General features: G+C 57.1%; 2 protein-coding genes across 7 annotated transcripts in view; one reads left to right on the top strand and one right to left on the bottom strand.

Moving 5' to 3' along the window:
• Positions 1-3,941: 3,941 nt before the first annotated feature.
• Positions 3,942-8,935, bottom strand: LOC135311806 (uncharacterized). 6 transcript variants are annotated; one of them, XR_010371358.1, is made up of 5 exons: positions 8,818-8,935; positions 8,506-8,701; positions 6,669-8,407; positions 6,236-6,581; positions 3,942-4,418 (listed from the first exon to the last, which is right to left on the bottom strand). XR_010371358.1 is itself a non-coding variant. In XM_064441878.1 (5 exons), the coding sequence occupies exons 2-5, from the start codon at positions 8,624-8,626 to the stop codon at positions 3,973-3,975; spliced, it is 1,056 nt and encodes a 351-aa protein (XP_064297948.1). In that variant the 5' UTR covers positions 8,627-8,701; positions 8,818-8,935; the 3' UTR covers positions 3,942-3,972. The 6 variants fall into 6 exon arrangements, 2 of the variants coding, with proteins under 2 accessions (XP_064297948.1, XP_064297949.1); XR_010371357.1 differs by having other exon boundaries at positions 6,236-6,878; positions 7,518-8,407; XR_010371356.1 differs by having other exon boundaries at positions 6,236-6,878; positions 7,568-8,407.
• A 4,410-nt stretch (positions 8,936-13,345) lies between these two features.
• The window catches only part of NRBP2 (nuclear receptor binding protein 2), a 30,124-nt gene continuing 29,193 nt past the window's right edge, over positions 13,346-14,276 (top strand). Inside the window, exon 1 of the mRNA XM_064441874.1 lies at positions 13,346-13,567. Within this exon, the coding sequence (XP_064297944.1) occupies positions 13,451-13,567 (117 nt within the window). The 5' untranslated portion in view covers positions 13,346-13,450. The remainder of the gene's footprint in view (positions 13,568-14,276) is intronic.

The following is a 14,276-nucleotide window of genomic DNA, read 5'->3' as shown; positions in this document are numbered from 1 at the left end:
CAGTCATTGACATGGAGGTTGGAGAGTTTCAGGGCCACAAGGTCTCTGTGTGGGACCTGCTCCACTCCAAGTATATCCCCGAGGAGAACAGAAAGGAGCTGCTGGAGCTGTACCAGGCAGGGGAGTTAACCCTCGAGCAGGTGAAAACTGTTGTCAGCACTATTGTAACCAAGGCAGAAGCAGCAAGGGCAGAACATTTGTCAAGTGAGAGTAGTCCGAGAGCAGAGTCTACAATGGCAGAAGCTGAGCACACGCACCTGCAGGAGGACAGGACCTGGGAAGACACCCTGAAATCCACCACAGTTGAGATGTCAATGGATGAGTTCCAGGGGAGGCAGGTCTCTGTGTGGGACCTGCTCTTCTCCGACTACATCCCTGAGGAGAAACGGGAGGAGCTCCTGGAGCTGTACCGTGAAAGGCTGTTAACACTGGAGCAGATTATAACTGTTGTCACTGCTGTCATTAAGAAAAAAGAATCTACAAGCAGAAAATACCTAACTGCAGTCAAGGCTTCTGACAAGGACACTGCGTCAGCAGCAGGAGGGAAGGATGATGAGTCCCCAAAAGAAGAACCATGGGAAAGAGCCTTGAAAACCACAGTCGTCGACATGGAGGTTGGAGAGTTTCAGGGCCACAAGGTCTCTGTGTGGGACCTGCTCCACTCCAAGTATATCCCCGAGGAGAACAGAAAGGAGCTGCTGGAGCTGTACCAGGCAGGGGAGTTAACCCTCGAGCAGGTGAAAACTGTTGTCAGCACTATTGTAACCAAGGCAGAAGCAGCAAGGGCAGAACATTTGTCAAGTGAGAGTAGTCCGAGAGCAGAGTCAACAGTGGCAGAAGCTGAGCACACGCACCTGCAGGAGGACAGGACCTGGGAAGACACCCTGAAATCCACCACAGTTGAGATGCCAATGGATGAGTTCCAGGGGAGGCAGGTCTCTGTGTGGGACCTGCTCTTCTCCGACTACATCCCTGAGGAGAAACGGGAGGAGCTCCTGGAGCTGTACCGTGCAGGGACACTCACCATTCAGGAACTGGTCAGCACTACCAGCAGCATTGCAACAGACAGCAAAGAAAGGCATCTTGCAACCCTTACCCCGCAGACAGTGGATCTCCTACGGTCTGAGGGCTCCTACATTACTTTTGGCCCATTCCAGGAGCAGAGGGTGTCAGTGTGGGAGCTTCTCTCCACCAAGCAAGTCTCTGAGTACAAACGAGAGGCCCATCTCGACACTTACGGCACAGGAGGGCTGACTGTGAACAAGATCACCATCACCACCACTGTCATCACAGGCCCACAGCGTAAGAAGAGACACCACCAGGACCACTAGCACTACCCACCCCAGAAGAGGAGCGAGCCATGCTTCCTGGGGCAGGCATGGCCCGGGCACCTGTGGGAGTTTGCTTTCCACAAAGCTCAATTATGGGCAGGCAAGAGTGGTGACAAACCTGTGTGCGGAGCAGGGTGGGTGCCTGGTTAAACTCCTTGCTGTCTCAACTGCTACTTTGCTGAGATTTCTTTTGCCCACAGAGCTTTCCTGGAGGGGTTCTGGGGAGGGTCCAGGGAGGTTTGTGACTGCAGCTTTCTGCTGTGCACACACAGGCACTGACAAAGAACAGGGAAATGCAGGGCAGGACCCAAGCCAGATGGGTTGGAGACTGCCACAAATGGGAGCAGGCAGAAACTCTAGTGTGGGAGCTGTGGGCAGCACAACCGGCAGCCCCAGAGTTGCTGCAGAGGGACAGACACCTCTGCTCAGGATAGCTGGGACCCTGGCCCTGCTGAACAGCAAGCAGCAGAGGCAGCACGTGTGGCTGTGGTCGCCCATGACCTGTCCTTCGTCTCTGCTGCTGCAGCCTGGGGTCGTTGGGGTCTGTTGGACTGCCTGAGCTTGCTGCATGTGAGCAGTGGGGGGAGAGGGGTGCCAGGGCTCTGATGCCTGCGATGGTGAAAGCCTGCTGGATGCACTCACAGGAGCAGCAGTGCTTCTGTGGGGTGAGAGGACACTGCACGCAGGGCAGGACTGCTCCCACATATGCCAGGGAAACCCCAAGTCCCTGTGCCCATGAAGGTGACTGCCCATCATGGAGGGAGAAGCACCCACAGGAGCACCCCCGTGCTGCTCAGTGCAGTGGGGGGGGCTCAACATGGGTCCCTGCCCCATACCCCCGCACACATGCACAGAGCCATGTGCACAGGCGTGTGCACCACAGAGCTGTGCATGCGTGTGCTGCGGAGCCATGTTCTGTGGCCATGCATGTGTGCCACACAGGTGTGTGCTGCAGAGCTGTGCACGCACTGTGCCACTCACTAGCTGCCCCCAGTCCGGGTCCCAAGGTGGAGACCCCCAGCATGGCACCCCGCAGCTCAGATACCCCCAGTCCGGGCCTCCCTGACAGCCCCCCAGCCCGCCCAGCCACCCCAGCTGGGGCCCCTCAGGATGGGTCCCCCTCGCCTGGGCCCCCCCCAGCCCAAGGCACCCCAAGACCCAGCAGGGTCCCACAGACAGAGTCCCCCACATCATGGGGCCTTCGGGGCCCCCATAGTCCAAGGTGCCCAGCTCCAGCCCTGACCAGGGCACTCAGGCCTGGCCTTGGCCTGCCAGTCCAGGTGGTCTCACCAAACCACCCAGCAGGTCCCCATAGTCCCCACAGCACCCCTGCCCATGGGCTTGGTGTTGGGCATGGCATGGCCTCCCTGCTGTGCACCCCAAGGCCAGTCAGGGCTCCCCAAACCCCCTGCCATTCACAGACGTCCATGGCACCGGGGCCAAGGGGCTCCATGGGGCTCTGGTACACACAGGGATGTGTGCCACAGCCCTGCCAGCCCTAACTGGAGATGGGGAGCAGCACCCCACAGCACTGCAGGGCGCCGCTCTGCGCTGGAGCTCACACACCACACGATGCCACTGCCTCCACCCACAAGGGGACAGGGAGGATGCAAGCCAGTCCTTTACCCAGGGACAGACTTCCTAGGGACCAGCCCCACCGCCAGGTCACGCTGCCCCAGGGGATGGTGGCACGTTTCTGGGGCCTGCTCAGATCCTGAGAGCTGCAAGGGCTGCAGCCTCCGCCAGAGCTGCGGGCAGATTCATCCATCCTTCTGGGCATGCTGCCCATGGTGCGGCTGGCACCTGGCCAAAGCCACGGTGAGTATCACCCACAGGGAGAGGCTAAGGGGGGAGCCTGGATGTGCCCACCACAGCTGTGGGTGCCTCTGGAGAGCGTTCCACAGGCACAGAGCTCTGGAGCCATGAGAGAGCACCAGGAGAGCCAAGCACACGGGCTGTCCCGTGGTGGCTGAATGATCTCATCCCAGCCACCCTCATGTTACACAGGTGGACAGCCATAGGAGCCCTGTGTCCATACAGAACCCGTGGCCCTGGGGCACGGCCTGCGGCGGGGCACCCATCCCCGCTGGGAGGCATAGGAAGGTGCTGGCAGAGGTTCTCATGAGACATGACGCTTCAGTCCCAGGGGCAGCAGAGCCACTCTATCAGTGGAAGCTTACTAACAAAAAGGGGCATGCAGCAGCACAGGGACTTCATGGACTTACCCACTCTGCTCTGCAGAGGGAATGGAGTTGCTGGAAATTACTAGGAAGGGAGCAGAGAACAGAATATCATCTCTTGAGGTGTTCATTGTCCCATCCCACTGTCCCATCTTGCCAGGACTCAGAGAAGCCTCAGAATGACGAAACATAGGGAAGGAAAGAGGAAGGCCTGACCAGACTGCACAGATGGAGAGGTGACCAAGCTGATGGCATAGGAGTTGGCAGTGGGGAGATGTGTTCACTGCCTTTCCCAAATCAAGGATTACGTTTCTTGCAGAATCCAGCATGAGGCTAGTTCAGGTCAAAGGAAGTAATTCTGGGTAGCTGAGCTGAGGAACTCCCTGCTGCAGGATGCTCTGGGTGCTAAAAGTTTCTATGGATTCAAAAAGCATTTGGAGTAAGCTTTAGAGGAAAATCCGTCAAAGACTACTAAATAACAAGAGAGATGGTTGTTTCAGTAGCTCGCAGGTATGCAAACCCCTGGCGCTTGTGAGGACGTGCCAAGAGGTGTAGGTATACCCCTGCTTTGTTCTCACACTGCTTCCTGCACATTGCTGGTGGCTGGTGCCAGGCCACAGAGATGGACAGGCCATGCAGGTGCAGCCCCTCTCTGTGTTGTTGCTTCTTGCAGGGAATTGGCACCAGCTTGTGCCCCTGGCTCTGAGGTGGGCCGAGGGGCCTGGATTGTGTAGGCAAGCGGAGGATGGTGGGCAGGAGGACTCGAGCAGCCAGGGTGGTGAGGCTTCTGAAAGGAGTCGGTGCCAGCTCCAGCCTGCCCGGGGATCTGAGGTTGGGAGGGTTCCAGATGGCTCCCCAGGACTCAGATTGCACTCCCACAGGAAGCGCTGAATTTCCAAAAAAGAAGCTGAAAGAAAACAGGACATTGTGTAAGGGAAAAGCTGCATACATTTGCATAGTTATAAGCTGGTTGCATAACTGAATACATCTGAATAGTATCTGAATACTCTTTGGAGCATGGAGGCAATAGGGAAAAAGAAAGGGTCAGGCAGTCTGTGTGTCTGCTGCCCAGTCCCTGCGGGAACATCGCACCACAGTGGATGTGCTGGGTAACGTCTCCATTTCACGGGAGAAGACTGGGGTTGAGAGCAAAAGCCCCGGGACCTGACCTGCTGGAAAAGGAACGGGAAACCAGCAAAGCCATCGCTGTGCCCACAGGCCAGGCAAAGCCACAGTTGTAAGTGGGGAAGCAGGTAAAGTGCCCACAGGACAGCAGCTTTACCTGCTGAGTGTGGTGCTCCCCACCCAAGGGGGCCATAGACCTCCATGACAGTGCCCTCAATTGTGGGACAGAGCCACCCAGGCCCATTACCCCAGCGGGAGCACGTTGGCCCACCTGAGCAAAGCAAACATGGCTGGCAGGGCGCTCCTGCGTCAGCATGCCTGCTCCCTGCTGGGCAGCAGCTTCCCACAGAAATCTTTCTGCAAAATGGGCAGGCTCCCTATACCTCTGCTCTGGGAGCTTGTTCCAATCTTCCACCTCCCGCAGCTAGAAATGGCCTCCTAGTTTTCAGCCAGCTCAGACGAATTTCCTCTTATACAAAACCCATTCATCTGTTTAAGCAGTTCTCCTCCTGCTCCAGTGTTTTTCACTGATAAAGCTACCCTGGGCAATCTTATCACCCCTCAACATCTGTTTTGACAAGCTATCAAGCTGGGCTGCCGTCATCTCCTCTCTGCATTCCTTCAGTCATCTCAGTTGCTCTTCTCTGCACCTTTTCTACAATGAATCCATGTTTTTTAGCATGGCTGGTGCATGGTCTGTAAATAATGCTCTGTACGACAGCACTGTCACTGTCTGACTCCCCTGGAAACATCCCATTAGAGTTAAGAATGCACCTTGACTTCGTGGCTGCATTACACGACAGCCTACATTCAACCTGAGGTTGCTGAACCCATGCAGGCCTTTCCCTCTTTAATCACTTCCAAATCAATGGCCTAATTTATGGCATAAATGTTTGTTCAGTGACTCCAGGGCATGACTTTGCATTTTGTACCATTCAATGTCCTCCCATGACTATTAGTTCAGCCTTCAATGTCACCCACTGCCTGGGAATGCTACTCCAGCCCTCTGCTCTACCATTTCACTACCTCACCTGTTAGCTAACCTCACTGACCTGCACCTGATATTTTATAACAAAGTCATTGATAAAAATATTAATTTGGCTCTTAGAGGATATATTCTCACTTATAATATCCCTTTCAGCACAATCCAATCTCCTAGTGGCAGACAGGGCATGGGATGTGTCTACCTGTATGCAGCAGCAAGGCCTTGCTGCAGTTGTGATCTGCTGTTGTGCACAATTGTCCTGGTTTTGTCTTAGCAGCACAAAGAGGGGGCTTTAGCAACAGACCTCTAGGGTGCCTCCACTAACTTTTTTCCCCAAACCCCAAAGATGACAGCTAACATCATCTTCATGCTCAGCTGAATGTCTGTTAGTTTCTCCTAATGCAAGCTTTTAACCCAAAGAGAAAAAAAAAAAAAAAAGATATTCTTATGATGAAAGTCTTGCTTAATTTTCCACTTAACTGGTTCTACTTCTTTTTCTCAATAAAAGGTCGAAAAGGTGTTTAAAGGCTGTTGGAACAGGGAACTCCTCAGCTATAATGTGATAGCCCAAGCCACACTTAACTCCTTACTGCTGTATCAGCAGAGTTATTTACCTCCAAGCCCGGTGGGCTCCAGCCGCCAGGCTGCAGCAGGCACCCTTCCTCCTCGCCCCGCGCAGGCTGCGGGGCTGCACGTGGGCAGGGTGGGGACAGATTCAAGCGGGCTGCAGGGCCCCCGCAGCTGAAGCGTTTCATTGCGCTGTCCGCATTGCCCGCACACCTCGCCGTGCAGCCACTGGAACTGCCTGCCCCGGTGCACCTGCATCTGCCAGCGTCCTCCGGGGCCAGCACCTGAGAGCAGGGGGCTTCTGAAGAGCCTGGAGCTGGCCAGCTCTGCCCAGGGACACGGGGCTCCTTCAGGAGGTTCTGGGGAGGCCGCGTGTCCCGGGGAGCAGCAGGGCTGCAGAGGGAGGCAAAGTGAGAAGGGACGTAAAGAAACCAGCTGAGATTTACAAAAGGAAACCATGGCCTGAAGAGCAGGAAATACCCTGGCAGCCGAACACAGGAGGCCGGGACATGGAAACACTGGGGTTGGGGGCCACTCAGACACGCACAGCGCAGGGCGTGCTGCTGCGCTGAACATGCTGTCCTCCGCTGAGAGCACTACTTTGCAGAAGAGGCCTGGAGTCAGGAAACCGATCCAGTCCCTGCCAGGGCTGCAGAGCGGCTCTGAGCCCTTCCAGCTGCCTGCAGGAGCCTGCCAAGAAAGGGAGAGCAGGCAGTGAGGTCTTACATAAACCAGGCACCCTTTGTGCATGACCAGCTACAAGCAACGAACAAAATAAAATCAGCCGTCTCTGGTGGGCGTACCAGTCAGAGCAGCAGCCTCACCCACGCTGGCAGCTGGCTCTTGCAGGGCAGTTACTGATAGTGCTCCCAGGACTTTGACACCCACCTCCTCCTGCCATCCCTGCCCTTGACCCTGCCCTTCACCCCTTCGCCCCTCGCTGCCCCTCCGTGCCACAGCTGTGGGCTCCCCCCCTCCAGCCCTCTGGTCTGGCAGGGACACCTTCCTCTCTCCCGGTGACGCCCCTCTGCCTCTGACCAGCTCCTCCATCACCCAGAGCCTGCCCCGTAGCCCACGGCCGTGCTCTCACATCTGCAGGTGGTCACACAGCCACTGCCCCCGTTCACTGCAGGCAGCCTCTCCTTCTGCTTTGCCCCATACATCAGCCTGGCTGCTGCCCCCTGCGCCCCCCTGCTCCCTCGCCAGCGGACGAGACTTCCCAAGCATTTCAAACCATCCCATTTTTAGCACTGAGCTTTACCAGTTACAGCAAATGCCCTCATCCCAACACACACCCACACACTGCCCTGTTCCCGTGGTCAGCTTCACCTCTGTTTATGCGGTGCACTGTTACACATGCTGGCTTTCATTCCACTTACGGAAGAGCTGGATACGTGTTTCCTGCGTTTTGTGGGAGCTGCCAGTGGGAACACAGGCAGCGCTCAAGTGAGCAGCCCTTATTACAAAAGACTGCAGCCCCTCACCAAGCTCTCTGGCCCGGCCTTTGCCCTGAGATGTTTGCAGAAATACGCGCCATCCCAGGGGTGACAGTGGAGATACTTTCAGCAGTAATAGCTGTAACAAGTAGTTTCAGGAAACTGCTCTGCTTTATTCCCAGGAGAGCTCTGATCCTGCAGCATTAAATGCATGCTGGCCTGCCCTCCTGTGAATTCACACATCTGAATTACATGCTGTCGCCAGCAGGCTACACATTCATGTAGGTCGTGTTTGTGAAGGACGTATGTGGGGAGCTGCAGAACACGGGAGGTCAGAGCCCGGTGTATTAACACAGTAAACACACATTTGCCCCACAGAAACCACTAACGAATGTGCTAAAAGAAGACAAAGCATCAGGGAAGATGTTTGTTGGCTTCGCAGTCTGTCTGGCACCTAGACTGAACCTTAAACCGTAACAAAGTGCAAGTTGTGCAAAAACATGTGACGTCATTACATCCCAGCCCTATCCATCAAATGTGGATAAAAATAGACAGCAAGGCAAGAGGGGCCTCCTAGCAGGGAGGGGAAGAAGGGAGGCAGGGAGCTTCAGCCCAGACCTCGGTATCAAAGAGCATCGCCCTGCAGGAGCCAGCGTTCCCCTGGCCCTGGAGCCGGCTCGCTGGGCAGCACAATGGGGGAGCCCTGCTCCTGCAGGGAGGGATCGTCCCAGTGGCACGGCATCACCTGGGCTTTCCTGCAGAATCCAGAGCCTGCAGAGCATTCTGGAAAGGAATAAAAGCAAACTAACCCTGAAAGGGGTTCAAAAATCCCCTCAGACTCCAACAATTTGAAGTCGGAGCACACTCAAAATGTTACATACCTGGGACCCACATTAAATAAAAGGAGGAGCTCCTGGCTAGCTGCATGCCACTGCAAGACAAACCCCTCAGGACTGCCACGCTGTAAAGCAGCTTTCCGATCCTCTGCATTCTTCCAGCCATACCGTGGCTAAGAGCATGGCGGTGCAGTTTCAAGCCACAGTCCCTGAGGTAGCAGTGCCAGGTCACCTGGTGAAACTGGACGAGACCAGAAAGGAGCCCCAGTTCCACATCTCCCAGTGTCCCTTTGCCCAGGGACTGCTGAGCAGAACTGGTCCATTCGACCCTGCAGACAGTGGAAAAGGAGAACTCACCCCGAGCAGCAAACCCTTCCTGCCTCGCCTCCTGCATGCAGGAATCCTGAATGGAAACCAAAGCCTGTACCTTTAGACCCGTTATCTCACTGCCTGCAGTCCCTAACCTCCTTAGCCAAGAGCCCCAGCCCAAATGGAGGCACTCCAGAGGTGCTCCTTTGCTCGGGAGAACCAGAGAGGAGTTCAAGGAAAGAGGGGTTAAAGCCAGCAGCAAGCCACGAGCTGTCCTCCCTCCGTGGCACTGTGCTGCAGGATTCGTGCAGACCTTCCCCAGGGTCCACGACTGCAAACGGGTGGTAGGACGAGGTGAGACAAAGCAGAGGACCATCGAGAGAGGCCTGGCAGACGGGCAGGACAAAGACTGTGGCAAAAGCAGCATGCCACACACCAGGGGATCCCCAATGGAAACTGCCACTTAGGGGCTGGTGAAGGAAAGGGCAGCCAGCTCTTGGGCACGGGAAGGGCAGGGTTATGCTGCAGAGCACCTGGGCAGGCAGAGGCCTGGGCTCCAAATGCATGCACAGAACAGAGCCCTGACTGGCCTGGTGGAGATGAGGGCCTCTGCGTTACACTTCGAAAGCATCCCATGGGCAGTGCTGGGCAGCAGAAACCCAGGTCTGGGCCCCTGCTTTACCACAGCCTGTTTGTCTGAGCCCGAGCGGGACAGCAGAGCTCTGTTCGCAGTGCAGAGAAGAAGAATTACAGGAACAAGCCTGCTGTTGCCTGGGCACAGGCAGGCTGTGAGATGCAGCAGCCTGTCGTGTTGAATCTCCCCACGACAGCTGCCTTGGGGAAGGGGTCCGAGCACAATGCAGGGTGTCTGCCCTGCCCTGCCCACCGGTAGGACTTCAGAGCTCAACAGCTAACAGCTTGAACCCTGGAGCACAGCTGAGGGCAGACAGCTGTTTCAGCACGTCACGTTCAGTACAAAAGCGTGGAGGCCACCAGGATGGACCAGGTTTCTCCTGCTTGTGGGTTATGTGACAGTCAGGACAACCAGAAAATGAAAGACCATATGGCTTATGCCTGAAAATGAACATGCATGACAAATATGGTCTACTATGTATTATCCAGTAAAGAAAAAGGAAGTCATAGAAGGAAGATAGATTCTAATAGGACAAGAGGAAATGGCCTCAGGTTGCACCAGAGAGGGTTTAGATGGGATATTAGGAAAAAATTCTTCACCGAAAGGGTTGTCAAGGATTGGAATTGGCTGACAAGGGAAGTGGTGGAGTCACCATCCCTGCAGGTATTTAAAAGACATGTAGATGTGATGTTTAGGGACATGGTTTAGTGGTGGGCTTGCCAGTGTTAGGTTTACAGTTGGACTTGATGATCTTAAGGGTCTTTTCCAACCTAAATGATTCTATGCGGACAAGGCACTCAGGATGAGGGGCAGAGGAAAGAGGTAGTGGGATATAGAGGCATTGTCTGGATGGGGATGAGGGGGCAGTGATGATACAGAGGACGATTACCGCTGTGGGAACACCCACTGATCCTGCATCACTTCTGCCTCCTGTCATTCCTGTATGGTGTCCAAAGAAGTCAAGAGTATCACACGCTGAAAATTCTGCACTCAAAGTGATGGAGTTCGAACGGAGAGATCTAGGACCTTGCCAATGTATGCTGCTGGATGTAATTTATATACCTCAAAGGGCTTAAAGATTTTTGTATGGGCTGCCTATGCACAGAGCGTGGCCGGTCCAGGAACACAGCAACATCCAGCTAAGGACATGTCCAGCACATGTGAAATGAAAACAGCAGGGGTCCACAAAGAACAAGTGAAGACCAAAAGCGCTTCCTCCCCAGAAAGCGCAGAGCGGGAGGCAGCATGACAGCAACTCCTCTGGGTCAGATTTAAGCCCTGCATATCCCCGCATCCTATTTTTGCAAGTTGCTAATAGTGGATCCCAAGAGGAAGAGCACAGGAACCAGAGCAGGGACTGAGCAATATGTCATCTGTTGCAGACTCACAGCTTCTGACAATCCACAGCTTAGAGCCCTCTTGAGCCAGAGGCTACATCTGCGTCTCTGTGTTTAATAGCCCTCAATCAATTTTTCTCCCACAAATTTGCCTAATGGCTTTTAGAATCCTTTTCTACTTTGGCCACTGTAAACACCCTATGGCAATGAATTCCACAACGTGTAACCCACAAACATTTTACCCCAAGAAACACTCAGTAAAAAATTACTCCCATTCATGCGATTTACAGCTCTTGCCTAGCCTTTTCGCTGGGCACCCCAACTACCGTGTTGTGTGAAATGGTGAATAACCATTCCTACATGCTCTCTCCATGGTGTTCATGATCTACGTATCTCTGGCTTGGCTGTCGCACGTCAAGCTGAGTTGCTACCTTCATGTAAAAACTTGTCCACACTTTTGATTCCCCTTCTGGTGTCACAAGAGTTGCTGCAGCTCTTCACAGCCAGCTTTAGCACTGACCGTCCTGAATAGTTTGGTGTCATCAGCAAACTCTGCCAACTCATTGTTCATCCCTTTTCTGGATTCTTTGTGAACGTGTTGAAAAGCAGTGCCTGGTACTAAGCCTGCCTTAGGTACCACAGTACATTCTCTGGCCATTTAACATTTGCATTACTCCAAACCTCTTGGGCAAATATCTCGGCCTGGCAATTTGTCACCATTCATATCCATATTGATTTGTTATATAATCTGTTCTTTTGTCACCTCATTTGGAGACAATTCCTCTGCGTGTCCTGTAAAGAATGTCTTCCTACAGAGTAAATGCTACAGCGGAGAACAAACTTTGCTTTTCTACTGTAGTCCTGTCTCTCCAGTGACCCCATTTAGACCTCATCATCCTTGGGCTCTACGTGCCTTCTGCTCTGGTTCTTGCCTACAGTGTTTCTGAGTGCTGCTTTTTACCTTTTGGCCAGTTATTTGTCAAAATCTTTTGTTGTGTACATTTGGCCCATCTTCCTTGTTTGGACAGAGCTTTTCCTTACAGAGGATGTCTCTTAAGACTGACAGATCACCCCCAGTACAGGCTATGACCCCGTCAGGTAAAGCTAAACTGGCAGACAATTGGCAGAGCTGCAACTGGGAACCAGAGCCTGCAGAAGGTGGGAGGCTGCCACAGGAGTGCCACAGGGGCTTGTGGAGACGCATGCAGATAGGAAAAGTGCTTGGGGTATCTGTGTGTTTTATGTTTGGTTCCAACCTTTTTGTTCCTGTTCCTTGTACTTATTCTGAGCTGAACTTTTGCCTTCCACTTTGATAAGAACCGGTGGCTTATTTTCCTACAAGTCCCGTCTGGTAGGTGCAGGACAAGGTCACCATGGGAGCTCGCGGCACCTGGCTCACAGACCGGTAGGAGGATGGTGTAACGGGTGCATGCGCCTGGGGGTGGCCGTGGCCCGGGATGTGCTTTCGCAGTCCAGGAGGTGGTGGCAGGTGCTGCAAGGGTCAGCATGGGGCTCACGCTGACAGCCAACAGCCTTCCAGCAGCGGTTTACCCAGGTGGGCTCAGACAAGGGCATGCCACCGGGAGCCAGCAGCAGCAGCTCAGGCCCTGTCAGAGTGCCCCCAGCAGTCCCACAGGGCTGTAGCTGGTGGCAGTGCACCAGAGTAACTGGTGCCACTGTCAGAGCAGCCAGGCAGGACCTGGTGGTGGCCCCCACAAGCAGGTTCATTTATACTGGGTTTCAGGGAATGCGATTTTGTGTACGATACCTGGTGTGCACCGTCTGTGCCTCCCCGTCCAATAGCCACCCTCACCGCGGTCCCTCTCGGTTAACCACACTGGCTAAAAGGAGTAATGGTCTGGAGGGAGGGAACGTCTCCCAAAACAGTGAGCAGGCACCCGTGCTTTTATGGAAGCAGGGTGGACCAAATAAAGAACATGCTAAAAGAGGCTGGAGATGGCCGGAAAGAGAAGGAAAACATGAATCGAGCCAGGTACTTTTCAGAGAAATTAAAATATCTGTAAGACTTCTTGCTTGGAGCTGGTGAAGCAGTTTCTGGGTGCACTGTGCCCGGGGGGGGCAGGGGAGCCCAGCTCCCGCCTGGGGTGCAGCCCCGGCACCCGGAGCAGCGTCTGTTGGGGGAACATGGCGAGGCGGCCGTGTGTTCAGACACTACCGGAGTAAAGGGGAGGGCTGCCGCGAGCGGGGGGACCGCGGAGGCCCCGCCGAGAGGCGACTGGAAGGGCAGCAGCTGCCTGGAGGGAGGCTGGGGGGAAGGAGAGGGCCAGCCGCGGGGGGCCGGCGTGGGACCGGCGCTGGGACGGGTGGGCCAGCCCGGGAACCGGGGCTCCGAGGCGCGTGGGACAAGCCCCGGGACCTCCCGGGAGGGGTGCGGATGCTCGGCGCAGGGCCCCGAGGGAACCGGGGCTGCGGGGGCGCCGGCCGGCCCCGACGGCGGGTGCGGGGCGGCGGGGAGCGGAGGCGGGTAACGGCAGAGCGGGGTGTCCCGGCCGCGCACCCCCGGGACGGCGGTGTGCGGGGCCCCTCCCGGCGGGGCGGGGCGGGGCGGGCCGTGCGCGGCCGCACGTCCGGAGCGGGGCGGGCCGAGCCCGGGCCGGCCCCGCGCGGCGCTGTCACCCGCGGCGCGGCGCGGCTGGGCTCGGCTCGGGGAGGCTCGGCCCGGAGAGGCGCGGCTCAGCTCGGCGCGGGGATGGCGGTGCCGGAGCCGGACGCGCGGCTGGCGCAGGAGAAGGAGGAGGAGAGCGAGGAGGAGAGCGAGATCCTGGAGGAGAGCCCCTGCGGGCGCTGGCAGAAGCGCCGCGAGCAGGTGGGCGCGGGGCGCTGCGGGGCCGACTCTGCTGCCGCCGCCGCGGCCGGGCCCTGCGGGGCCCCGGGCTGTGCGAGGCACCGAGCGCTGCCCCTGGCCCGCCGCCGCCCCGCGGGAGCCCACCGGGGCCGGGCGGCGCCGCCAGACCGTGTCCCGCGGGCCGGGGCCGGGGCCGGGGCGGCCGCATCCCCCAGGCACGGGCAGCCCTACCCGAGACCCGGCCGGCTCCCGCAGGTGCCTGGGAGGGCACGGGTGATGCCCGCGGACGGAGGTTGATGCGGAGAGCTGCCCCGGAGGCGCGGGGAGCCCCGGTGCGGGGAGCCGGGCTGGCCGTGTCCCGGTGCGGGGAGCCCCGGTGCGGGGAGCCGGGCTGGCCGTGCCCCGGTGCAGGGTGCCGTGGTGAGGGGAGCCGGGCTGGCCGTGTCCCGGTGCGGGGTGCCCCGGTGCGGGGAGCCGGGCTGGCCGTGTCCCGGTGCGGGGAGCCCCGGTGCGGGGAGCCGGGCTGGCCGTGTCCCGGTGCGGGGAGCCCCGGTGCGGGGAGCCGTGCCGGCCGTGTCCCGGTGTGGAGAGCCCCGGTGCGGGGAGCCCCGGTGCGGGGAGCCGGGCTGGCCGTGTCCCGGTGTGGAGAGCCCCGGTGCGGGGAGCCGTGCCGGCCGTGTCCCGGTGCGGAGAGCCCCGGTGCGGGGAGCCCCGGTGCGGGGAGCCGGGC

The sequence above is a fragment of the Phalacrocorax carbo genome, chromosome 2 (genome assembly GCF_963921805.1).
Source record: "Phalacrocorax carbo chromosome 2, bPhaCar2.1, whole genome shotgun sequence".
NCBI lineage: Eukaryota > Metazoa > Chordata > Aves > Suliformes > Phalacrocoracidae > Phalacrocorax > Phalacrocorax carbo.
Note: the sequence above shows the minus strand (reverse complement) of the source record. Positions and strands in the feature narration are given on the sequence as shown.

What these genes read in the sequence shown, in the direction of transcription:
- LOC135311806 (XM_064441878.1), bottom strand. Translation starts at nt 8,626, where the DNA reads ATGGCTGGAAGAATGCAGAGGATCGGAAAGCTGCTTTACAGCGTGGCA. An exon ending in TTATTTAATGTGGGTCCCAG is followed by an intron (nt 6,879 to 8,505) that starts GTATGTAACATT and finishes CTTTCTTGGCAG; the next exon opens with GCTCCTGCAGGCAGCTGGAA. An exon ending in GGAGCCCACCGGGCTTGGAG is followed by an intron (nt 4,419 to 6,235) that starts GTAAATAACTCT and finishes GTTTTCTTTCAG; the next exon opens with CTTCTTTTTTGGAAATTCAG.